The sequence below is a fragment of the Peromyscus maniculatus genome, chromosome 4 (assembly GCF_049852395.1).
Source record: "Peromyscus maniculatus bairdii isolate BWxNUB_F1_BW_parent chromosome 4, HU_Pman_BW_mat_3.1, whole genome shotgun sequence".
NCBI classification, from domain to species: domain Eukaryota; kingdom Metazoa; phylum Chordata; class Mammalia; order Rodentia; family Cricetidae; genus Peromyscus; species Peromyscus maniculatus.
Genome location: NC_134855.1, coordinates 79241562 through 79267860, shown reverse-complemented (window position 1 = coordinate 79267860; position 26299 = coordinate 79241562). Strand labels below are relative to the sequence as shown.

At 41.1% G+C, this 26299-nt stretch overlaps 1 protein-coding gene across 1 annotated transcript in view; it reads left to right on the top strand.

Moving 5' to 3' along the window:
• The window catches only part of Pdhx (pyruvate dehydrogenase complex component X), a 65871-nt gene that overhangs the window by 21962 nt on the left and 17610 nt on the right, over nucleotides 1-26299 (top strand). The window contains exons 3-5 of the mRNA XM_006983631.4: nucleotides 13385-13485; nucleotides 20005-20207; nucleotides 22618-22716. Of these exons, the coding sequence (XP_006983693.2) occupies nucleotides 13385-13485; nucleotides 20005-20207; nucleotides 22618-22716 (403 nt within the window). The remainder of the gene's footprint in view (nucleotides 1-13384; nucleotides 13486-20004; nucleotides 20208-22617; nucleotides 22717-26299) is intronic.

The following is a 26299-nucleotide window of genomic DNA, read 5'->3' as shown; positions in this document are numbered from 1 at the left end:
TGTTTAATCTGTGTACTGGTAAAGTAAGCAAATAAGTGCTACTGAAATATCATGTTTCACTGTTAGAAACAGAAATGTAGATCTTTGACATTTGATCTGTGGATGGGATGGTGGAGGTGGGTGTTCTCAGATACTCAGAGTGCAAAAAATAGTCTAAATGCCGAGAATCTACAATGTCTAGAAAGATTACGTTTACGTTCCTCTTTGACCCAGCCACTCTGACTCCAGGGACTTATCTAGGTGTTACACTGGTAAAATAAGACAAAACATACCACATGTGAGGCTGTGTTACAGGTCCGTGGACAATAACAGGATGGAGGCAGCCCAAGTGGTGGTCAGGATGAGAGCTGTTGGTTAACTTCTACAATGTCTGTATCTGTATAAAGAAGTGAACGACACCTCCTTTTAATGTTGTGGAGTGATGGTGAGTGGTGGTAGCAGGGTAGAGATGAGGGCCGTGTGAGTCATCAAAAAGAGGGAGGGCGGTGCCCAAGCTCCCGCAGCCAAGGACTGTGGGTAGGGTCGGTGGTGAGCACTGCCCAGCCGGTGAGAGGCAGGCCCTGGTTCAGCACCCAGGAAAGGGTAAGAGAAAGGCGTGAAAATAACAAGCGGTTGTGGTGGAGAGGACAGGGAGGTGGGGGAGACAGAAAGGCTGAAAGCCAGATGTCTCCGAATAGAGCTTTCTTTTCCCCCGTGACTTGGAAATATATGTATTTTACATGATCTTAAACCAAATTAAAATGTGGAAGAGCCCTAATGTTCAGTCAAATTGAAACAGGTGAACCTATTTGTATATCTGGTTACAGGTAGGGCTAGTTTAAATGTCAGTAAATACCCACTAAACTAGCTATAGGAACTCCAAAAGCAGTCCTGAGGATGAGTAGTCACAGTGTGATGGTTAGATTGGTGGTGTGAATGTCAGGCTTATATATGTGTTTTACAGAATAAATCAAAGGGGTCGTGAATCTGGGAACCTGGACTTTGGTGTGGGTCACAGACAAAACAGATGAACAGTAGCAGAGGTTAAAGAAAGACCCAGGGACAGTAATTTTCAAGGCCTTTCCTGGAAATGTGTAGAAACAAGGACCAACCTAGAAGTCCTGAGTACTACGCTTTAGTTTCTCAAGTCCCAGGCCCACTGAAGTGAGTGAAGCTCTGTTGTGCGTGGCCACTGCAAGAGCAGGAAGTATGCCTGTGAACCTAGAATACCCTGTCAGTCAAAGAGGGCATTTTATAGACTTCAGGAGCCAAAGGTGGGGTAGTTTAAAGATCAATAAAGAAGATGAACTGTGAGTGTACACTAAGTATATTTGAACCCTAAGTTCTCAGTAATACTAAAACCAAATAGTAATTTAAAAACTTCAGAGGATTCTAGGAAGTTAACTCATTTTAAAACTAATAATAGGGCTTGGGGATTTAGCTCAGTGGTAGAGCACTTGCCTAGCAAGCACAAGGCCCTGGGTTCGGTCCTCAGCTCCAGGGGAAAAAAAATTAAAAAAAAATAAAAATAAAAATAAAAATAACAATAAATGGAAAGACTTAACTATCCCTTCCCATCTTTCCTCCAAACTGTAGCTGAAGGTAACACATAATTGATAAGGAGAAATGTCTCATTGTTGGCGTACCTTAGCTGTTAAAAAAGTCATCGTAATGTCAGTGTGTCACTTTTAGAGTCTGTTGTGAAATAATAGATGTAGCTAGTGATTGTGGTCTTTGCTAGCATCAGGACAAGAAAGGCAGCCAGGTAGTCTGTGCTTTCTGGTGTTAATATACCCCACCTGGCATGAAGAAGTCCTGCCAGAAAAGTGAACTGAGTGTGCTTAATCTAAACCTGCCATGTTCAGGATGCCAATGAGAAGTAGAACTTGTTTCATGACACCATGAGGAGTGATCAACAAGTCACAGACTAGGGAATGCTATAGGCCAGTTTCTTAAACACATATGGTGGTGGAAGTATTAAGGCAACTCTAGGTAGTTAAAAGGGAAGTTTATTTTGTGGAGTAACATACAAGTGAAGGGATAGGTTACAGGGTCTAGGCAAGACGTAGCGCAGTCCAGCGGTGTTCTCTGGAGAACTCTGCTCGGTCTACCTCCAGCCTCCAGGGTCCAGGAACCAAGAGAGCTGCGCATCCAGATCTTGTGTCTTAAGGGCTCCTCTCTTGGCCCCGCCTTGTAGGTGTGACAGTTACCTGAAGCCTCACTGGGGGTAGTACTTCAAGGTCAAAGCTGGAACAGCTACCCACTACATCTCCCCCTTTTGTCTAAATAGAAGGTTCTAACCTAATACAAAACTATATACAATAGGAATGATGATCAAATATTGTCCAGGAGGAATAAGGGATAATGACCTAGACAAGATAGAACCACAACCAACACGAACAATATCCAACAATAGACACATACTAAGATCCAGAGAAGTCTGGAGCATAGGTAAATGGCACATTACAAAGATCATTCCAAAAGGTGTCCTATCCTGAAGAACCTGAATCTAACACTTAATATGTTCTAGCTAAGATAGAAGATTGTAACTCTAACTATTAAGTCTTCAATCCCATCAAAGACCTGAGAAGGTACACACATACATTTCAAGTGTGGCATGTAGAGAGGCTGAACTACACCATGAAAGACATAAGAGGCTAAGGCTATGTGCAGACCTTATTTCATTATGATACAAGCAACCAAAAGACACATTTGAAAGCTGGCTGGGTTTTCATTGCTATGAAAGAACTGGTCTCTGGAAATTTAACAGTGCTGTAGTTATCTCCAGGAGCTAGGACTTGAAACAATTGTGTATAAAATGATGCTATGTCTGATTAGCTTTGAAATGATACTAGTGGGAGCTCTGAGGTTAGGGACAGGGACAGGTAAAACCAGCCTCTTGATGATGTGACTTCGTGAACTTTCCTTACTGCTTTTGTGTGTGTTTGAAAATTTGTAATAACGTATATATTTTAGAAGTGTACTTAGTACCTTGGGAATATATGCTAAAGTGAGAAGCCACTCTTTAGCTCTTTAAAGCAGCAGATGAGTTTGATTGTTGATGTTACTAAGTTATTAAGAATACTTGATACAAAACTGTCTTTAAAGTTGTGCTCATCTACTGTGTGTAGTAGCCATTTTTCTAGATCTCAAGTGTCTAGCATGGTGCTTAGGAAAAAAGACTGGATTTCCAGGCCAATGAGGTGAGTGTGCTGTGGCTCTTAGACAAGGAAGAAAGTACCATTGGTGGGTGTGAAGGAAGCTGGGAAAGACCCTCTGCTTTCTGGACTCTGCTTTTCCTTTTTCCATCTTTTGGTCATCGGTAGGAAGAGTAACCCCTCCAGATATGGGCCACTGCCAGTGTCTTAGTACACGCTGTCTATCTCTCCTCCCCTCCTCCGTATTCATGCTCCAACATTTGAAGGAAAGAAGACGGATCTTTAGTCTGTATCCCAAATCACTAGATATACAGAGAAATGGTAGGCAACCCGTGCACTCGCCCTACTGTTTGTCTTGAGGGCTGGTCAAGCAAGGACAGAGGAGGGAAGAGCAAGTGGCTAGCTCTGGCAAGGACTTTGAGGGTGTCCCCATGTGATGCAGATGTCCTTAAAGCAAACACTGCTGTGAAACGGTCCAATCTAGTGTTCATTGAATAGTATATTCAGCAGCGTTAAGGGCGTGGACATGGATTCCATCTCCAGCAGTTATGTTCTGACTCCCGGAGCTCTAGCATTCGGAATGTCACCTCTGCCACTGATGACAAGTGTGGAGACCGGGAAGAGAGTGGGCAGATGTTTAGTTGAGAGGTATGCCCGAGTCCAGCAGAATTCAGGTCCCAGAGAAGAGGTGTGGAGGCCGAGAGGGCAAGGAGGAGACTGACAGGCTCTGAGAGAGAATCGGGATGGCTGCCTGTTCCCTGAAAAAAAGGCTACACCTTTTATGTCCTATCCTTGCACAAAGGATTAAGAGGGAGGAAGAGGGCATGTCAGCTGGGTGTGGCTTGAGGTCTGGGATTGAGGAAGCTGCATTGACCTTGACAAGCTAATAGGCACCAGTTTTATGGTAATGGAAGGGCCACAAATTCCTCTTGCCAGAGATAAGGATGACTCCCTTTTTAGCAAGCAGGAACCCACTTCAAGCCCCTGGGGGAAGGAGACTTTTGTCTACATGCCTGACTTTGGGAAAAAGACTTTCTCTGGGAACCAGACACTCCATTTTAGAATATTGCATGGGGGGGGGGGGAGTATGACTTAGTTTATCTATATAGCTAAAGCTTAAAGTGAGCAAAGATGAAGCCAGACAAATATTACTTATGAACCAGAGTAGACCTTAGGAATTTATAAATCTTGATTATCAAATACACCTTATTTATCAAGCATCTTACTTATATAAATTTTCTAGCAGCTTGATGTTGGCTAATAGAGTAGGCAGGGATATCATACTATATGGTTTCCATGGTGGCAAGGACTTTTTACAAAGAATTATTTTGTTTAAAGAAGCTGCCATTTTATACATTTTCATCCTTCAAAGTCTATGCAAAGTTTCCCAAAGGAAAAAGCATAAGAGAACTCCCATAACACATATGAGACTCATTAAAAATGAAAGTGAAAGGGTGCGGGAGAATTGTGTTTCACAAAGTTGAAATGCTGGAACTTTTGAAGCAACAATGGTTCATATGCGGTTCACGCCAGAAATGAGCTTGCCAAATGAGCTTGGTGGTTTAGGACAGGACTGCCTTTCTTTGAAAAGACCTGGGTGCTAGGGAAAGGCAAGAAGATGCATGACAGAATGGGCCTCATAGCAGAAGTTTGGTCATATAGATCAGGCTGGAATGTCAGTAGGGATATAGTATATTATGGCGGACAGGTCTTGGATACTACATTTGACTGGTAGCATTTCTTAGCTCTTTTCCCTTGTGGGGAATATGTTTGTGTGTTAGTATGTTTTCTTTCCTGGTTCTGAGTAGTTTGGGCAGCTGCTGTAAGCAGTTAATTTGTGAGCACTTGGGTAGAGCCCAAAGCCTGGAATGTAACTGGAAGGCTTTACAGATGAGCTAGTCCCTTTAGAATAAATGGACTTAAGAAAAAGTGAGAAGTTCCCAAGAGTCTACCCAGAGCAGGAAACAGAATGTGGAACCATGTGCCCTCTTGGACCTGAGCTGTGGCCCTGGAACTGCTAAGAAGGGGGCAGAGATTTGAGCTGGTCGAGAGGTAGGAAGAAGGAAACCGGGGTTAAGTTCAGGCTTGGATGTGGTTGATGTTGAGATCCTTGTCAGACGTTGAAGGCAGGATGCTCAGCATGTTATATAGGAAGTGAAGTTTGAGCACAAGGTGTGGGCTGGTGACAGAAATGTGAGTCATTAGCATATGGGCAGAGTTTAGTGCAGTGTGACAACGTGGTTATTGTTGGGTTGGCAGTCTGTGTGGAATAAGAATGCCCATTCCCTTGAAAGTTTTCTCTCATAGGCTAACCATGTGAGGTCTTGGGGTTCAAAATTACAGTACTCGGGACTTTGTGAGAACTCACTGGCCCAAGCAAAGGGTCCTCAACTTTTAATACCTTTGAATTATCTGGCCAAAGCCATCCTGGTAGGACACAGCTTGTAATCCTCGCAGGATTTCAAGGTCAAGTCCCATTTGCTGAGAACTCAATTCCAAACTTACTGATGTACTCAGAAGTAATCATCTAGGAATGAAATCAGTAAGCATAGCCAGCAGCAAGGCTACAGCTCCACGATTAGCCACCAGTTGGGGTTACTAAGCTCAAAATATGTGAATTTGAATTTATTAAACATCTAAGAGAAGGAATGTAAAATGACAATAGAGACACTATGCAAAAACATCAGGCAGAGAAAGACCAAATGGAAGTTCTAGTCATGAAAACTGTTGCCCATAAATTAGAAAATAACGTTGAAGGTTGGGTGAGTGTGTGATAAGTCCTAACTGAACAGAGGACTTGTAAACTGAAGAACAAGAGTTCCATGCCACACAAGGCTGTAAAGCAGTAGAGATTAGGAAGAGAAGGCTAAAAGGAGACACATCCAGCGGGGCTAAAGGAGAGGATGGAAGCTGAAACTAGTGAAAGGCGAGTCATGTAAGCCAAGCCAGTGCTTCATTCACTGAAGCTCTTTGAGAACTGGCCCTGCATGGCTGCCACTGTCTTTTAAAATAATTATCAGTGGCTGAGAAAGTTCCACGTTTATAAGTAGTGTGATCCATGGGAGGCTATTTTAGCTTTCTTCCCCTCGTGACTTAGAGCTTTGTCTGTTTTCGTATTCATTACTGCCGGTTGGCAACCCTAAATAACGATTCAGAAAGATGAAGTTCCTTCACACATGAGAATTCACAGGCCCGTAGATGTGAGTGTGGCAGCTCACTGGCAGTCTGATGAGGACCTCCCAGTGGAGCTGGGCATTGTGATCAGGAGTCAGGATGAGTGCAGTTCGGCCATCTGCTCCGCTTTTCCAACAGTGCACTCCATCCATGGATGACAGGCAGTGATGTATTTTAATCTTCTGAAGCATATTTCCCTACTGTCCGCTCTAGAAATTCTGTGTTAAGCCAGTTTGGGGGAGGGGAGTGTTTAGTAATATATTGGAAGTAATTGAGATCATTCTTAATCCTTGTTTCTTGGTAATTCAGGAATCCTTTAGAGATTGTTGCCACTATGACCCAGTGTGCTGAGAGAAACACATCTATAATAGCTTAGTTAATTCATTTTGTGTTGAAAACAAATTTATATTCTGACAGATGGTTTTTATTCACTGTTTTGTTTGATAGTGAGATCTTTATTGATGATAGTCACTATGATTTAAACAATTATTTTAGAATTTAAAACATGTAAGAAGGTTGAAATTGCAAGGAAAGACTAGATAATGATCTGATACCCTGTACACAGAATGTGATCTTCATAAGCTTTGAGGGTTTCTAAAAGTCTGAGACTTTGTGATTCCAGTCATGTCTGACAGTGCTGCTATGAATGAGTACATGTGTGTTAGAAGCTAGAGGGCGCAGCAAGATGAATCCTGCCCCAAGAGTCACTCACGTCTATCCACTGTGCTGTCCACTCTGGGGGTGAGTTACCGGAATGAAATCTTGGCTTCAGAATTCTAGCAGAACTCATCTTCATTCCATTTTCTAAGTTACAGAAAAGTAAAATAAGAACATATAAGTTAGTTCTATCTTTTGAATGAGTGAGTCAGAATAGTTTTGTATTTTGTATTATAACATTTCATTTCAGTCAAAGAATGGAATAAAAATACCATATAATTAGAGAAGGTGCTTTGAAAATGTTAGTCTGTATCTACGTTTCCAGTCTATTGAAAGATGAGTTGAGCTGTATTGGAAGTTTCCTTATTGAAAGTTTTCTATGTGGGGTATGTTTCGGTGTTTTTTTTTTTTTTTTGTGTGTGTGTGTGTGTGTGTGTGTGTGTGTGTGTGTGTTAAGTGAGCATAGTTTATTTTTCCTCGGTTGAAAGATCAAGTGTATTTTAAAGATTCTTGTTTCCCACTTTGTGTAAAAGTCTGTTTTCTGCTCTGACGTGAACCTCTGTAGAACAAAACCAAATTCAGATAATGGTGCAAAGATCAGGGCCCTGCCTGGATGGCACAGGCAGAGGCAATGAGTGAGGAATATGATTCTTCCGAATTCACTCTCATACCCTTCCTTACCTCCTGTGACTGTGTTACGCCACTGTTGTGTAAGTCGGAGATGATCTGTAACTAGTGTCATGTTCCTGGTTAAAACTCAGAAGCAGTGGTTCTGAAGGATGCTGTGTCTGAAGGAAGCTGGAGTCATCAGAGTGGATTGTACTGTAGCAGAGGCCTTGGCTTATTTTTGTGATGCTAAAGAAGAAAATTTGAAAAGGGGATTCCACAATAACCCTTGTTCAGTTCAGCACTATTTTGACAGTTTTATCAAGGAAATAGTTTACATTACCGTAACAGCCATCGATTTTCGGCACACAATTCCATAAAGGTACGGATGATGTGACTGTCACCACAGTTCAGTTGTAGAGCATCACTCACTCCAAAGACACCTAGCCCCAGTTCTTGCCAACCTGATTGTCCTGTTTTTAAACGTTTGCCTTTTCTCAACATTTCTTTTAGAACATAGGAGAAAATGGGCTTTGAATTGGCTTCTTTTATCAGCCTGGTGGTCGCCATGAGTCACTGTAGCACTAAAGAGCACATTCTCCTTGATCTTCTTACAGAAGAAGCACGTACAGATCTGACTTACCGGCTGTACGGAGAACAGGCAGCTGTCCTCTGCACACATATTTGAAACGGGTGTCTAGTCTTCATTTTTGACAGAGCAAAATTGTTTTGTAGGAGGCAGGGGATTGTGCTTGTTAATAAATAAACATCACCGTTAACTGTGTTTAAGACATATTTAAGAGAGAGGGACGTCTCTGTGGACCTCATCCTCAGTTCTGTCAGCTGCCCATCCGGACAAAGGACCAGGATGATGCTGCTGGCTTCGGTGCCGGGGAGCGGCTCCCGGGCGGGCCTCTGCTCTGGCCCCTCCTGGGGCCCGCACTCTCGTTCCGGGCCCGCTCCACCTCCAACACTGACATGGACCGGAAGGAAATGTACAGGAAGCAGAGGAGCTGCCATCTTCTGCAGCCAGCCACGTGGTGCTGAGAACCCGTCTGTGAGCCTCAGCCAAGAGTGACCAATAGAACATAAACTGCCGGGTGGAACTGAACCCTTGGTTGTAGCTGGTGCTTTCTTAGTGCCTTCATTCTTGTGTGTGTGCCCTATACATGAATGTTTGCTGATGATATGTTTAAATGACAGACTATGGAATAAGGAGGGAGGCTGCTGCTTAATTATTAATGGCGTATTAGCTAGAAAATATATCTGCAACTTTATTTTTAATAGGAAATGTTGCAAAATGTAACTTAAAGGTGTATGTGAAGTGTTAACATTAAACTTCTGGGTCTGTGTCCCCCCCCCCCAATAGCCACACATTCAAAATCTTCTTGAAAGGTGAAGAGATGAGTAACTTGGTGGAGATGACTTGTGTCTGGGATGGCAGAGGCTCCTCGTTACTGCTGTGGCAGGCAGCGCGATTCTAATCAGTACTGGAGCCCTGGGTTTGGATCTCTGGGACTCATTACTCAGTCTCAAGTGTCCTGCATGCACACACAGTGACTGTTGCTAGAGTTTCAGGCTCGTGATCATTACAGGCAGTGCTTCCTCAAGTAATAATTCTGTTTTAAACTCCTCTGTGGTTCAACAACTGACTGGGTTTTCTATGTCCTGCTCTGTGGATCACATGCTCCCTCAGCTTTCAGCGTGCTCGGATTGCGTATTGCTGGCAGTCTGTTATGTTAATAGAGAGAGATGTGGCTGTAAAAAGAAAGAAAGGAAGCAATGTTCTTTTCAGATGTTACAAACTGGCTGCCAATCTAATGTCATAACCAAGTAAATGTAAAGGACAGTTTAGTAGCTTCCTTGTGAGGAACCAATGATTTCGGAAGTGACTGCAGTGTTTTCCTTATGTCTAAAGTTAAGTGGAGGAGCACTGGCCTGAGACTTGGGGAATGAGATGGGGTAGAAAACACAAAATAAATTCTATTATGAAGAAGCGTGTGACTAGTAACTGGGAGAAAGTGTCAGCAGTAGTGAAGCATTTTCTGAGGCAGTTTGTGATTCTTTTCAAGTTAGCAAAGAAATTCAGAAACAGAAGAAGTGAGTCAGCTGGTGACTGAGAAACTGACATGCCGAAGTAAATTTGTACATGGTTCTTTAAAAGTTGTTGGAGTTTAAATGAGAGTGAACTAGTACAACATTATCTTATTTTTCCTTATGGCCAGAGTTTACTGTCTGTGCATCCAGGAAGCATTTGAAAAGTTGCCTGCTCCAGGCAGAAACACTGGGGTGGGCACCCTCGGGAAGTAGAGCACCTCTGACTTTTAAAGCATCTGTGATTAAAAAAGAGAGATGCACGGGTGGGGGGTGGGGGGGCAGCCGCTCTCCCTGCCGCCATGCACAGGTCTCTTTGGGCTGCTCCTGTCTGCCTCCAGTCTGGTCTCCACATGCCCCCTTGTTCTATTTGCCGGGTGCCTGGGGTGCCTGGGGTGCCTGGGGTGCCGTGCTCTCCACGGGGCTCTGGGTGTGCACCTTTTCCTGGCTGGCTGCCCCTTCCCCCTGGTCACTCGTTCAGGCTCCTTCAGGCTGAGGAGCTGGCCTCTTGCTCTAGGAAGCTTCTCTTCCCTTCCAGAAACTGAGCTAGATGCCACTCCCGACTAGTCCCAGAGCATTCTGACTTCCTGCCCTGCCACCTTCTCCAGTTGACTTGTCACTAGGTGTACAGGGAGCTTCTTGAGGTCAGAAGTTCAAACAAACAAACCAACCTGCTCATTTCTCACTGCAGCATCCTCAGTGGACAAACACGTTTTTCAGTAAATATTTGGTGACCAGAAGCTTCCCATTGGAGCTAGATGAGGTAGGGACCTTTTAGGTGTTCAGTGAATACCACCTAACAGCTAAGTTTACTTCATTAAAATACTTACTATTGGTAGTCCTGAGCATCTGTAACTGAGGTAAAAACGTCTGGTTGTTCATTCTCGTATACAGTTAAGTTTCCGTACATTGAATTTTCATGGCATGTTTATTAATGCTTTAGGTTTTTCTTTTCTATTCTCCTCTGTGTTGGCCAGTTATATCTCTGCTGCATACAGCTGGGGACTATGTGTGAGTAGGTATGTTTATATATCTCATATTTTTCTGTCCCTGTATTTTCATTCAGCTTTGGTTTTGGTCTGTGTCTTATAAGCCACATTTGCAAAAATTTTAGTTTTGTGTTCATTTTGATAATCTGCGTATAACAGATGGTTTTAATTCATTATACTTATTGTGATTACTCATATACTGGGCTAATTTCTGCAATTTTGTAGACATTTCTGTTTTTGTTCTCTTTATTTCTTATATGTCCACTTTCTGCTAGACATTTTTGTTGTTTTCTGTTTTTCCTGAGTTTTGAACGCTATAGATTTTATTTGTATTTTTAAATCCCTAAATTTTGCCAATTGAATCTAGAGTTAATTCAGTGTAGTTTTCTTCAACTGTACCAAAGTTGTGAGCACACTTAGCACTCACTAAACCTTCCCCTTACCTATCCTGTTATCTTTTAGAGTTTGTTTTCACGGTTTAAAATCCTCAAGCACTACATTTTAATGAGGAAATGAGTATTAGCACCTCTGGTGGTAGCTTGTTTCTTGTGTCCATCTGTCCTGTTCATGTCCATCTGCCCTGTTTGTGTCCGCTTTTCTTGAACTACATTTTATAAGAGCTCTTTAAAGTAATTGCTGTTCGTAAATTTTCCTACACTTTTTGTACCTAAAAGTACTTGACAGTTCATTCTTAATTTATGGTTTGGCTGCGTCTGAGATTCCAGACGATTTTTTTCTTCAACGTGAATGTTACTTCGTTGTCCTGACTCTTGCAGCTGATGAAGTGTGCTCTCAGTCTGTCATTCCATTGAGGTAATCTGTTTTTTCCTCTGATAGCTTTTTAAAATGTTTTTTCTATTGTTCATAGTGTACAGTCTCTCTGGTTATCAAATGTGGATTCATGTTTATACAGTCTAATAATCTTGTTCCCTGCTGAATTTTTCATCAAGTAAAGCATGTATAATATTGAAGCCCATTTAATTTTTATGCATACATATTCCCTTGTGTGGAGCCTCCGTCCAAGCCACAAGACCCCTTTATGTGCCCGTTCTAGTCAGTGCAGCCGTTCCGATTCCGCATGCTGACACCCATCTAGTGTTGGGAACATACATCTCGCAGTGGTCTCGTCACAGCTGCTTCTCAGCTGTCCCTCTAGCCACTGTCCCCGAAACTCGTGAGAGAACACCATCCTCAGGCTGTTACCCCCCTGCTTCCTCCTCCTTTAGTTCTGTCTGCCGTTCTCAGTGCGTTCGTTCGGCACCTCCTTCATTACCATGCTTTTGCTGGGTCTCATCAGTGCCTTAGTTCAGTGGCTCCACTTCTTCCCACAGTTTTTAATTGGTTTTTTTCTTGACCCCGTTTTGTTTCATTTCTGTAGTTTTTTAAAAATTCCTTGTGTTTGCAATGGCTATTTTATCTCAAAATATTTATTTGGAAATATTTGCTACAGTAGCTTTTCTAAAATTCAGTTTCTGTTCCAATTATTTATGGTGTATTTTGTTTTCATAACATTAGATTTCTTAATGTGTTTCAGAAGCTTGTTTTGTGATTTGCTTTTGAGTGGACAGTTTTGTTGTTGCTGTGCCCATGTCTTCCCTCCTGCCTGTTCCCCGCCCTGATTTGTTCATGTTTTGTCTTCAGGGGTAGCTTTCCACAGCTCATGGTGTTGAGAGATGTTTCAGCCCTCCCATTTCCTAACCTTCAGCTCCTGAAGAAGCCATAGTCTGTCAGCAAGCCTTGACTGGTCATCCTGTCACCCCACAGCATCTCTTGCCCTGCTTCTCAGCCCAGAAACCTGCCAGTCCACAGTGGTGGCTCCTGGCCACCTTTTGAGTTTCATTTCGTTTCTGTTGCATAGAAATGGTCTTAGTTGGCTTCACTGATGTATTTTATTTTCTGTTTATGCTTTTTATGCTTTATTCACTCGTGCTGGGTAGTGCTGTCAGGGTTTCTGAATTTGCCCTACCGTGTTAACCAAAAGCTGTTATAAATGATAACACTTCTCTCTTAATGGAATAGTCAAATTGTGCTTTAAAAAAAGAAGGGCACCTGAGAGACGGAAGGGTCAGGAATCCAAGGCTATCCTTGTCTACTCAAGCTTAGGATGGATTACATGAGACTTCATTTCAAAAAACAAAAATAAAAATAGTGAGACATGGAATCTTTATTTACCCCAGAGAAAAAATGCTTCTCTTATTATCTCTATAAGTATGCATTTATTTTTAATATTTGGTTTATCTTTAGTCATTTTTATTATAGCAGATATTATAGAGCTTTTAGAAGACATAAGACATCCACATGCATGTACAAACACACACTGAGAACTACTTGTGTTTCTATAATACAGAATACTTTGTTATCAATTCATGTTGTACACACATTCATATTAATTTTCATATTTAAAAGAACAAAATAGGGCTGGTAAGATGACTCAGCAGGTTAAGGCACTTGCCTCCGAGCCTGATGACCGGAGTTTGGTCCATGATTGAAAGGGAGTACCAACTCCCAAAAGTTGTCTTCTGACTTCCACACAGGAGCCATGGCTTACATGCTCGCTCTCTCTCTCTCTCTCTCTCTCTCTCTCTCTCTCTCTCTCTCTCTCTCTCTCTCTCTCACACACACACACACACACACACACACACAGCAAATAATAAATGATAAATAAAATGTAATTTAAAAATTTTTCAAAAAGTAGAACAGCAGAACAAACCTAGTCTTGTTTTTTAGGTGAAGCTGTGAGTGCCGGAGACTCCTTATGTGAAATTGAGACGGACAAGGCTGTGGTCACATTAGATGCAAGCGACGATGGCATCCTAGCCAAAATAGTGGTAAGACGTGATCTCTCTTTATGTAACCCCTCTTTTAAAAGTCCCTCCTGTTTGTCCTCTTATCTACTCTGTGATACATCTTGAATTCACATTTGCATGTTTTAGTGCCAAAACTTCGTAGTAATTGCCTTTTTCCCCTAGTTTTGTGTGGTTTTTTGTTTTCATTTTTGTTTGTTTTTGTTTTTTATTTTGTCATGTGTACGAGGCTTTTAGGCTAGAATTTTAGACCATTTGTACAAAAGCAAGTGATGTGATTGGCTCAAAGCTGTGTGTGGGTAGAGCGTGGCTGTGGGGCTGTGCCATGTGCTAGCTGTAGAACCCGTCAGCACACTGTCCCTAGAGCAGACAGACAGTGTGGTGTTGCTGTAGCAGCTGAGACTGCGGGCCACAGTCACTGCCCAGTTGATGGTAACTGAAAGGTGCTGCCAGTTCTACATGACATATAATGAGCAGAAAGTTCATTTTGTTGGTGTCTTTCTTTTAGAATGTGGAGACGATCTGAGCCATGTAGTAGTGAGGAAGACTGAGTAGGAAAATACGCAGTGTTCACTACAGAATCCAGTGGTGCTGCCTCTGTTTGCTTGGCTCTTGGGAACTGTTAGTCCCGTGTCATATCGGTTGATTTTGCCTTCTGCCACTTGAATTGCATGAGCAAGCTGCCCTCTGTTGGCCGTCCTTTGTGGACGGGTGTTTGGATCTGAGACCCTAGCTTGTCTCTCGGTGAAGCTTAGGTCTAACCCGCTTTTGTCTGGTCTGTCCACATATACAGTACTTTAGCATTTTATACTCTAGTTTGGTATAGACCTTCTTTCTGTCATTTGTGTTTCCTACTATAAAATTATCTTGATGGTGTTGAGTTTTTCTAGCCTTTGATGTTTTATTCTTAACACTGTAGAATTTTTCAACATCCATCTCTTGCCATGTATGTTATCAGCAGCCCAGTTAAAACACCGATGAACAACAGTTAATGCACTTGAAGGAAATGTGAGTTGAAGGGTAAATTGTTTTCTGTCTTTATAACTGGAAAAATCCATACCAAAAGTAGTTGGCTTAGTAATTTTATGGTATTTTGCAAAAGAAAAAGATTGCTTGATTTACCATATGCCTCAAATGCAACTACATTTTCTTGTATGTGCCTTTGGCAGCCTGTTCTTGGCAGCATCTCTGGATTGTTGGGCTGTGTAAGTCTTCCACAATAATAGCATTTTCCACTAGCTGCTCAGTAATGCATTTCAAATTGCTAGCCATTCCAGTGGGTCAGTGGTGTCCATTCTTCCGGTCCTAATGCCCTGAAAAGAGGTGAGAAATGGATATAGTTGATGGCTCTTTTAGTGACTGCTGTTTTTCCACTAGAGGAAAGAGTGAATATAGATTTTAGGCCTCTGGGACTGTAGTATTATCCTAGTGCTTTCTGAGTAATGGAAAGAGGAAGCATATACTGCGGCCACCATGCAGTTTTACCAGGCAAATGGGAACAGAAGCCAGTAAGGTGGTATTTCTAGTCCTATTTCCCTTCCATCCTTCTCTGGCCAAACAAGAGCTCTGTCTTTGCTTTTCATTGTGCAATAATCCTCATGATAGGAAACGTAATAAAATGAATTGCTAGGAAGATGCACAACAGGTTTTTATTTTCAGAGTCTGGTGGTTAAATAATTGAGCTTATTAAAGATAAGGGTGCTTGCTATTAAATACATCCTACAACTGTTACCACTACAGAGTAGTGTAGTGGGATGCACAGTTTGGGGACGATTATAAAGTGTAACTTGTTCACTCTTGGTAATATAATTCCTTGGTCACTGGGATTGTGTTCTTCTGTCACACAATTTTATCTTTGTAAGCAGTGTTATAGTTTTTGTATCCAAATTCCATTGAAATGTAAAAATATTTATTATATTTTAATTAGAAGATGCTTAAATGCCCCTAATAATTAATTAAGAATAAATACTGTTGGTGTGAATAATTTTGTGGTCTAGTTCCAATTTATTTCATTTAGTACAAGAGCTTTTAAATTTCCTTTGAATCAAAGAAAGTTGTGCAGAAAATTTTAATTATTAAACAGGTAGAATCAGTTCGTTAGCTTAGTCTTCATTTAGTATTCAGCAGATTGGGCTTAGAATGACATATTAAGAGGGTTTATTAGAAGTTCTCTGATCCTGCTTTCACAATGTTTAGTTTCCTATGGCAAATATTACATATATGTATATAATCCAATATATAATTAAATTTTCTAACTTTTTGAAATAAAAAAATATGTGTTCTGTGTGTATACTTGTATGTGTACACGCATGAGCACTTGCTTTGATGACAACTTGTGAAAGTCAGGTCTCTCCATCTGCCACGTGGGTTCTGGGGATCGAACTTAGAGCACAAGCTTAGTTGTGTCTCCACTCAGCCGTCCCACTGATTCACTGGTAATTTTCCATAGCAGTGGATCTTTATTTGAGGGGTGTGTGTGTGTGTGTGTGTGTGTGTGTGTGTGTGTGTGTGTATACATTAAATACCTTGTAGGCTGGAGGGAGCAACATCACCACCACTTGCGGTGGTGGAGACAGGAGGATCAGACATTCAAGGTCACAGTTATCTGCATAGCTTGTTAGACGCCATGCTAGGTGGGCTCTATGAAACCGTGTCTTAACACAAAGTTCCATGAATAATAAAGCACTTAAGAGAAGACTTGAATATCTGGATATTAAAAAGAACTGAACAGTTACTCTCAGCACGATTTTATACTACAGTGCCAGCTGTTTCTCTAAAGCCACGGCATTGCCATTTTCTAAGACTGAATTTTTCAGTTCAGCTTTGTTATTTTACCCCTTGCTTTCATTAAATTGCCCACAATTGCCTCCATAGATACATATTAGAATTTGAAGGCTTATGCTTAGAATTTGAACCTGTGTAACCTTGAGTTAATCTCTGTAGACCATGGTATTTATAATTTTGAAAGTGCCCTCTCAAAGCTCAGAGAAAATTAATCTACCAAATGGAGGCTGCTCTCAGTTCTACTCTTTTTCATATTGAAATCGGTAAGTGATGTATTTTGAGGGTGTCCTTCATGAGTTAAAAAGTAAGTCAGTTATGTCCACTGTATAGATACTGCACCAACTGGAGATGAAAGGCGGCAGCATTGAGCAGAAGGTTGTGATTTAACTAACAGGCATGGTGCTACTCTAAGTCATGCTGTCTATGGGCAGTTCATTTAAATCCTAGCTGTGGCATCCTGAGCAAGTTGTAACCTTGGCCTCAGGCTCCTGATCTGTTTATTGGAATACTAATTTACTTCCTGGCTTGTCAGGTGCATTGGACACATCAGTAGAACCTTGTCTGGCCCTGGGAAGGCAGGCAACTACTACTTGGACTTAGTGTCTCTTCTACATTGTAGCTATTATTTTCTACATTGTAACTGTCATTGATGTGCTTACCCTTTCATACTTCCTTTAAGTCGGAGTTCAGTGTGCATGTAAATTAAGAAGGTGATACTGAAGAGTAAGAGCTATTTAAAACTGTGTAGAGACCTGAATCAATGTATCAGTTGAGACTCCTCTGCACTAGCTGCTGTTTGAACTTCAGTAATCAGTTCAATTTTAAAAGAATAAAAATATTTAAATAATTACTTAGTGTGCTGGTTATTTTCTAATGCCAAAATTAAAAAGATAGCATTTATCATTAGCTTTTGTTGTATTTGTGTTTCATAAGTGACAGTGGATCTAAGTAGCCCTCTGATTCCCTGTGTAGCTGAATATCTCTTGATCTCCAGATCCTCCTGCTCCCACCTCTGGAATACTGGGTTACACGTGTGTCACCACACCTGCCTTTATTAGTGTCTTTGATGATGATGGACTCTCAGCCACCCTTTCAGCTGGGAGTCCTGTTGTAGACACTTTGTCTTCATCTCAGCATCCTGCCCTTTGATTCTGCTAGTAAGCCTACCTGAGCTGGGTTTAGCATGTTTACCATACTTAGTGTCAGCTTACAGGAGCATCTCTGGTTAAAAAAAAAAAAAAAAAAATCCTGTAGGAGCTAGCCTAGGCTGAGGGGTACAATTTATCCTCTATTTAAATATTATCAGGAGGTAGTTTGTCTCTTATTACAGTCCTGAATATGTGCTGACTTATTAGGCATGATTTCCAATCCTTACCAAATGTACTTTGTAGTTTAATATTGATCCTTGTTGAGTATATTTGTTTTAAGAATTAATAACTTGAAGGTAAACACAGAAATTGTAATTATACTTTTACTGTTTATGTGAAATGGCGGGCACTGTTCTAAATCCCTTCTATCTTAACTTCTTTATCCCTCCTAACAAACAAATCTGTGCCATGGCGACTGCTGCTGTCTCAATTGACAGATCATGAAACAGGCATGGTGAAGTAATCATTACTGTGCTCACAGAGCCAGTTAGTACTAGCTATTGTAGCAAAGCCAGTGTTGAAACCCAGGAAGCTATCTAAACACGTGGGAGGGAAGACAGCTGACCCGAACAGACTCAAGATTCAGGATCTTTTTACTGGCTGTGAGTAGAACCGAGAGTGAGAATACTGCATTTAGTAGTAAAGCACATTGGCATAAGAGCAGTCAAGGGTTTTGATTGAGTGAGACAGTAGGGACGTCTTGGATGCCTATTGTCCTCAGACTTGGGTGTTTTGCTGGAGCAACAAGCTAGGAGAGGGGAAGGTAGCGAAGGCCTGATAGGTTTCTAAGTGCAGTTTTGCAGATGATGTTTATGCTTCTGTTACTGTGTCCGAACAAGCTCTGACTGTTTGCTAAATACAACAGAAGCAAATGTCTGCACCAAACTAGCATGTGTGAAGGGAATAGGCATTGTCTTAAATTCATTTCAAGATTTTAGTGACATTAAGTGGAACTATTATGACCACTCTTGAACTTGTGTTGAATTAGTCAGGCTGTAGGGTGGTATAGGATCTGTCCTTTTCCATTATATGCTTCATTGTGTCATTTAAAGTGAGGAAAAAGTGTGAGTACTCTAAGTTTTATTTGGTATTTTGATGTAGTTGGTTTCTCACTGATGGTGAAAGTGTTGCTGTCATTGTCGCAGGGTTTGTGTGGAGTAATTAATGTGGATGCTTTGTAGTAAGTGAAACAGAACAAACAAAAAACCCAAACCCCCTCCCAAAGAAACCCCCCAAAACAAAAAAGCCAAGATTCAAATGCAGAACAGTTTTGGGGGAAGCTTTTACTTTGAAAATCTAAGTAGATTTCTGAAAGGTGACTTGAACAACATCCTAAATCTGAAATGACTTCCATGGGCACCAGGAAGACATGTAGGCAAAACACTCTAACACATAAAGTAGTGTAAATAAATCTATAAAAATAAAAAGTGCTAAAGGAAATTAATAGTCAACGGAAATAACATGTTTTGGTGTATGACAAACAGCTAAGCAACTAAGTTTAAAAAATTTTTTAGTATTTTCCAAAGCTTATAAATACCTCTTTATTTATTTATTTATTTATTCTCCAATCTTATACATATATGAAAGTCTTAGTTAAACCTTTGTTCCTATTTCTCCACTGGTAATTACTAAGCTTGGAACGCTTCCTAACTCACAGAATTTATACTTATTTTAATTTAAGGATAGTGTACTTACTAATAAACATCAAAATTAGTGTTACTTTGAAATGTCACACATTCCACAAGTCATGCTTTTGATGGTAATTGTTACATCAGTGAACATCTTGCAGCCTGTCATACTATTCATGAAACCAGTCTGTAATGAACGTTAGTAGTTGAGAGGGAAGAAGAGGAAATCTTAAAGGAATAACATTGTCTCCCACTACCAAAACGATTCAATATTGTCATCTTTTAATAAATAAATTTTTGTTGACATGTTTGAAGTATTTTTGTCTTTAAAAAAATCTTTATCTTATTTAGATTTTTAGTTGACAGATACTGTCTGAATATTAGGTCATTAGTTAGGACACCACTGTATCACTGATGCACTTATGAAAAGCTCATGAGATATTTCCTAGGTTTTTAAGTCGATATTCCAGGAAAGAAATAAGTAATAGGGAAAGATAGAAACTATCCTTAAATTAACCACAATTGTTAACTATCTTTATCTGCATAATGGGATATTTTCTCCCCACAGATTAAATTTACTGAGAAAATTGTACTTAAAATTATATCCTAGTAGATAGGACTAATTTGTTTAAGTTAACCCCTTATGAGCTCTTAAAATTCCGAAAGCGTTGTAGAAACTACTGGAGATAATTGACATCTGTAACCACAGCCTCGAGGATGCGGATGAATAGACATCCAATGAGGAGAAGCTCTGGTTTTGAAGGCCTCCAGCAGAGGGAGCTATTCTGGGTTTTGCTCATTTCTAAAGGCAGCATTAGTACTTGGAAGAGGAGGAGTAAGCGGGGTGCAGGGGGCAGAAGGTGGCAGTTGGAAAAGGAACCCCATCTTGTTCGGGTCTTTCTTGCACGTTGTAGAATTAGTGACTTTGTGTGATCCTGGGTCTTTCCATTTCCAACCATTATTTTAAAAAAAAAAAAATACAGGTTGAAGAAGGAGCTAAAAATATAAAGCTGGGTTCACTCATTGGCTTGATGGTTGAAGAAGGAGAAGATTGGAAACTTGTGGAAATTCCCAAAGACACCGGTGCTCCACCTCCAGTTTCAAAGCCGGCGGTGCCTCCTCAGCCCTCTCCACAGCCACAGATTCCGAGCCCTGCCAAGAAGGGACACACAGTAGGGACAGCACGGTGAGTGTGTTTATTTGAACATGTATGTTCAATAAAACATTATTATCATATAAAAAAGTTACGATTGTTTTGGGATTTGAAGTCAGTATCCTGTTCAAAGCATTTTCATTGGGATTTGCTGGCCTTCCACTTTTCTCTTAGGACAATGAAATGTAACTGATTATTTTACATCCTTCTTCATTCAATAAACATTAGTGCATACCTGTTCTGTTTGGGCCCTCTAACAGCCTTGCTTGCCTAGTATAGAATAAAATTGTCTGTATCCTAATCGAACCTGAATTAAGTTCTAAAATTACAGAATGACACTCATGAGACCAACCTTCATTTTTGTGTTCCCATTCACAGAATTCTAATTACTAAAATGTGAATTCTAGTCTCCAGAGTACATTTGATACAAGATGGGATTGTCATTTTAACGTGTGTTCCTGTTCAAACAGTTCCGTATTTGAGATTCTGACAGGGATCAGTTTTTCCCAACCATTCTATGATAGTGCGGTGCTGGTGAACGTTGTCCCGCCTCACCAGTGCCAGAGTTACAGATAGTCGCCTCTCCGCCCGGCTCCGATGTGGGTACTGGGGGTCTAAACTCGGGTGCTCATGCACCAGCTCCATATTACTGTTTACAGAGCACACCGTGAGAACTGTGATAATTTGATCAGAGAGTACTGTGTATAATGATCGGATCTGGGTAGTCAGTAATGATTTTTTAGTTCCTTTTACCGCAGAGTATTTGATTTCCATGCCTGGCCTCCCTGTCTTTTCAGCTCTCTGACTTGTGACAGTCAGAGCCATGTCACCTGTGTTGTGCTTCCTGGTCTTCTCTCCATTGCAGAGATAACACTGTGTGTGTTCTGTCTTGCTAAGACTAGCCATGAGTAGACACTAGCCAAGAATCTGCCACAACCTGTCGAAGCCACCTGACCAATGGAAGTACACAATACTGACCACACGGTGGCTTTTCAAAATTGCTTTGCAGTCAGTCAGTTTTTGTCTTACAGAAAAGAATCTTAAATTTCAGTGTCTTGAAAAAACTAATAAAGACTTGGTAGCATGAGACCCTTTCACTTGGGTCTGTTTCTCCACAATCCTAGGGAGCATCACAGTTGCCCCCCTCTATTTGCTCCTTTTAAACCATCTGACCCAGCTTGTTTTACTTCCTTTGTCTGAGTACATAGACATTTACAGTAGCTACTTTGCTTAAAGGAGAGTCTACACTTATCAGCTATAGGACCGTGTGTACCTCAGTTCTTTGTCTGTAAAAATCAGTGGAGTTTTCTGCTGGAATGTTCATGTCTATACTAAGAACTTGAAGACATGCATCAAAGGTACAATTCAGTAATAGCAGAACAGTCTAATTAGAAGTGGGAGAAGGGCTTAGAGCTACTTCTTCCATTGGTGAGGTGGCTGGTAAACACATGAAAATGGACTCTACCATTATGTGGCACCACTGCACACCCCTCGAGATGTCTGCTTTCAGAAGCCCCAGAGTATAGCAAGTGCATGTGGAGAAACAAGAGCCCTTGAACACATGCGAGTGAGGATGTAAAGTCACAAGGTTGCCATGAAAAAACGGCATGGCAAGTCCTCAGAAAAATCACAAGTAGGATGTCTCTGTCATCCAGCAATGTCTAATACTCTGGGATCTGTACACAGAAGAATCAAAAGCAGAGATTCAGTGTTCTTGAATCTGTGTTCATGTATTCCTCACAGTAGTAGAAACAACTCATATTTCCAAAATGCTATGTGTATGGACCAACATTTAGCCTGGGAAGGAATGATAATCTGATACATACTAACTAGTGCACAGATGAGCCTTGAAGTCGTTAAACAAACGAGCCACAAAAGCACAAATACTCTATTTTTCCATTTCCATTCCTAAAGACTCCATTGTGGGGGACAGTAGAACAGTGGTTGCCGGGGCCAGAGGATGGAGAGTTACTGTTGAGTGGGTGCAGAGTTGGCATTTGGGAAGAGGAGAGAATCCAGCGATTGGTGGCTGCACAGCAGTGTACTGGCTCTCAAAGCTGCTCCATTATATACTGAAAGTGCTTGGAGTAGACAGTTAGCCTATAGTTATGCTGTGCTAAGTGCAGGAAGGAGCACCATGGGTTGGTTCCCTGTTGGTGTCTGGATGCAGAGCCACATGACAGTAATCAGTCAAATTGGATGCTCTTTCTCCTAGTGCACATTTACCCTTATTTAAAGATTATTTAGAATTGGTAACTCCTTTCTGCTTTCTAAAAGTGTGTTGACAATAAAATAGATTGATATAATTTATGTGACTGTGACTGACCATCTTTGAGCTTCAGGGTTAAGATTTCACTTTCCTAATTATCAGCAAAACTGTTGACATTTGAATCTCAATATAAGTGTTAATTAGTTTCATTCATCTTCATGTTTTTATTCCTAGATTCCGCTTAAGTCCAGCTGCCCGCAACATTCTGGAAAAATATTCATTGGATGCCAGCCAGGGCACAGCCACGGGGCCTCGAGGGATCTTCACTAAAGAGTATGTGTGCGCTTGTGCGTCCTCAGTCCCTTCACTTGCCTTTTCTGAAAAGATTTTTAAAGAGCTTATTCTGTGTTGAAATTTAAAACAAGGTACACTGTTCTTTCGTGGTTTGGATTCCTTTTGTTAGTGTAAATTATAGTCTATGCAAAGATTGTTTTCTGAATAATTGCACCATTATTAAGAAATAGGTCTAACTTAGTAACTAAGCCAATCCTTAGAACTGGTGATAATCAGAAAACGAGAGCTCAGAGCAGAGAAACATCCTGCAACTGACACAAATCACCAATCACATTTCTATTCCCTGGATATGGAAATAGACTTTTAAAATAGTTTAATTCTTAGACCCTCAGACGGTTTACTTTTTCCAGAGCTGTCTCCATCTGTAGTTATTTCTCTTTGGTGATTTCCTCTTCTCTTTCATTGATCTGTCTGCGAGTTAATACCATTTTAATTATCAATGTTTTATAGTATACTTTAAAATCTGATAGACATACCAGATTCCCCTTGTTCATTTTTTTCAACAAAGTAGCTTTATTGGTACATCCTCTTTCTGAATGTAAAGCAGCTCTTAGGCTCTGCAGGTGGAGGAGAACATGGTCATTTATGAAATGTGTTGAATTAGCTTAGTGAGAACTGACCTCTTGATGTGGACGACTTCCTATTCAAGAAATTGGTGCATCTTTGTTTACAACTGTCTATTAAGAGTCTGTTAATACAGATGAGCCTTTCTCTACTGGGACTTCGCCTAGTAAAGGTGCAACAAAGGCTAATCAAATGGACCTACAACCACATGGAAAATCACCATCGCAATGTGTGCACCTTTGTTAGTGGCAGTCCCTGAAGATTTGAGACTGAGTTCATGTTTTTAGAAGTGTGTTTATTCTAGGCTTAGCTAGTATTGATTGGAAATGATGATGTTGGCTAGAATTTTTATAAATTTAGGTAGAACAAATAGAAATAAAGTGGTGGTTCTGGCCCGGGCAGCTGGTCTGTTTTTCACTAGTGTATATCTTAATTTTGTTAGTCGCCTACCAGTCTGTACCTTAGTAGAACTCTGCAAAAATGGAAAAAAACAATAATTTTCATAATAAGATGTTTTCCTGCTCTGTTATCTGAGGGATAGGATAAAGGGTCTGTTTAATTCATTAACCACTGAAGATTTGAAAAAATGCAAAATAATTATAGCTATACCTGAGAAGGCTTAGCATGGCAAGCTCGTGCAGTATAAATTGCAACAGATAGGGCCTCTGAGGCAATGGGCTCAGTTGAGGTAAGGCTCATCAAGTAATGCAGGCAGGAGATAATGAATACTGCCCTTAACGTGGTTGGAAGTCATGCAGGAGCCATCTAGAATGTGCGTCTGGGATCCTGGTCTGGGTAGTGGAAATCCTGGCTCCAGAAGATTGAATAAGGGCTTTGAAGAAGGGTTTGCCTTAGCAGAGTACCTGATATCTAAGCTTATTGTCAGCACTGATAAGCTTTCCAGGGATCAAGAGCCTGTGATGAAGATGAAGGAGATAGTTTGAGTAGATCATAAAGTGGTGCTTGTCATCCAAATCAGCAGCAGCAGCATCTTTTAGAAGACTAAATATGGGATATTGGAAAATGGTGCACAAGTCAAGGAATGTAGGTCTGAGGAAAGGTTCCTAAACTTGGTGACTAGGTGCCCTTTGGGAAAGCAGCTTCATGGTAGGAAAGCAGTGGCACAAAGACCTGGGACTTTCTGCTCTTATTTTCCTGAGTCAGGATTTCACTACATAGACCGGGCTGCCTTTGAACAAGAACAGCCTTTTTCCTGCCCACCAGGTATGAGTGCCACTATGCTTAATGCATACACAAGGATTTCAAGAACTGGTGTAAACTCTGTTAGTACAGTTAGCTTCTTGGTGCTCTAAGGGAACAGTGTTAAGAGCTGTGCTTACAATGCTTTTGCCTTCTTTCTCCTACCATTTCCCAGTTCTTTCCCCAGCCTTTTTATGCCTTCTCTACTAGAAGGAATTCAGCTTCAGTCTTCTAAGGATGAACCTTGACAGATTTCATGAAAAAAAGTGATCCTGAGGGCACGCACTATGGAGGGTCTTTGCTTCTGTGTGCTATTTGACACTAAGGTGGAGTTTAGAGAGAGACATTGCCCCAGTGTCTCATTTCAGAAGAAATGCCCTCTTCTGAAACAGTTGTAAAGCTCCAGGCTTTGGCCTGAGCTTCCCCCAGTATGTCTAACAACACGTTCTGGAAATGATGAGTGCCATCTCCTGTCTGCTCCTCCTCAGCTGAGAATGCAGGGCAAGTGGTCTGGCAGCGGTTCTGGCCAGTGAGGGGCACCTCTGAGCCATTGTATCTGGAGAGGAGCACAGGCTCAGAGCTGGCTTTTAATTCCATGTGAAAACAGAGGTAGTTCTCCAGGTATGTGTTGTGCAGAAGCACGGAGTCATCAGCCAGCCTGCCTGTGAGGACTCTTTGGAGACAAGTGCCAGGCCACAGTCAGGCTTGTGAGCAGTGTTAGTCTTTGCCTTAATATCTTTGGTGTGTCTATTAGATCAGAATTGAACTTAATGTTTTTGTTAATGTCAACCACAGCATCAGAACTTGGCGTGTTGGCTGTTGTCTGGTTTTAAGTAACAGTCTTTAAAATTAGTTGACGACGCACCAGAGTTAACTACCTTCTGAGGGGTGGGAAAGCTTTTACTTGAGCTAATTTCCCAAGTAATTCATCTGTTTTCTCCTGTTTTAGCATTTTTTTTGTTTTGTTTTGTTTTTTGGTTTTTCAAGACAGGGTTTCTCTGTGTAGCTTTGCGCCTTTCCTGGGACTCACTTGGTAGTCCAGGCTGGCCTCGAACTCACAGAGATCCGCCTGGCTCTGCCTCCCGAGTGCTGGGATTAAAGGCGTGCGCCACCACCGCCCGGCTCTGTTTTAGCATTCTTAATGCCCAGTGAATGCTTTCAGTTGAATCTGATTAATTGTTTTAATGAGCAGAAATCATTAAAATCATCTCTGCATTATAGGAACTAAATTGTTGGCCGTTACTAAACAACAATTAACATTTACACTTCATGAGCTATATAATTGTAAAATCAATAATAAAAGTTTATTGCAAATCTCTGGTCAGAATTATTTTCTACTTATTTTTTTTTTATGATTAATGGCTCCTCTTCACTTTTATTCCTCACCAAGTACTGTTTTACCCAGTAATCTTAATTACTTCAGAGTAAAACCAAAACATGTCTTCCTTGATAAATCAGTCATGCCCACGGGAAATAGGGCTGTGTCAAGTTAACATCCCACTCTCGTTTTTAGATTGATGAGTGGGGTACTAGTCTGTTAGATTTTTACCAGCTCCTTGGGTTTGTTTTCATCTGACAACTGACAAAGCTAAAAATCTGGGTAAGAAAATGTGTCTGCTATTTGGGGATAATACAGACTATAACGTTGGACTGTAACTTATAAGCGCTCTAGAAAAGGAAATTCCTTTCATGGAGTCATCGTTCTGGGTCAGTGGGACCTATTTTATATCAGTGCTTATATTTTCATCCAGCTGGCCTTTGGCCTCATGACATCAGTCTCCATGAATTGTGTCAGCTG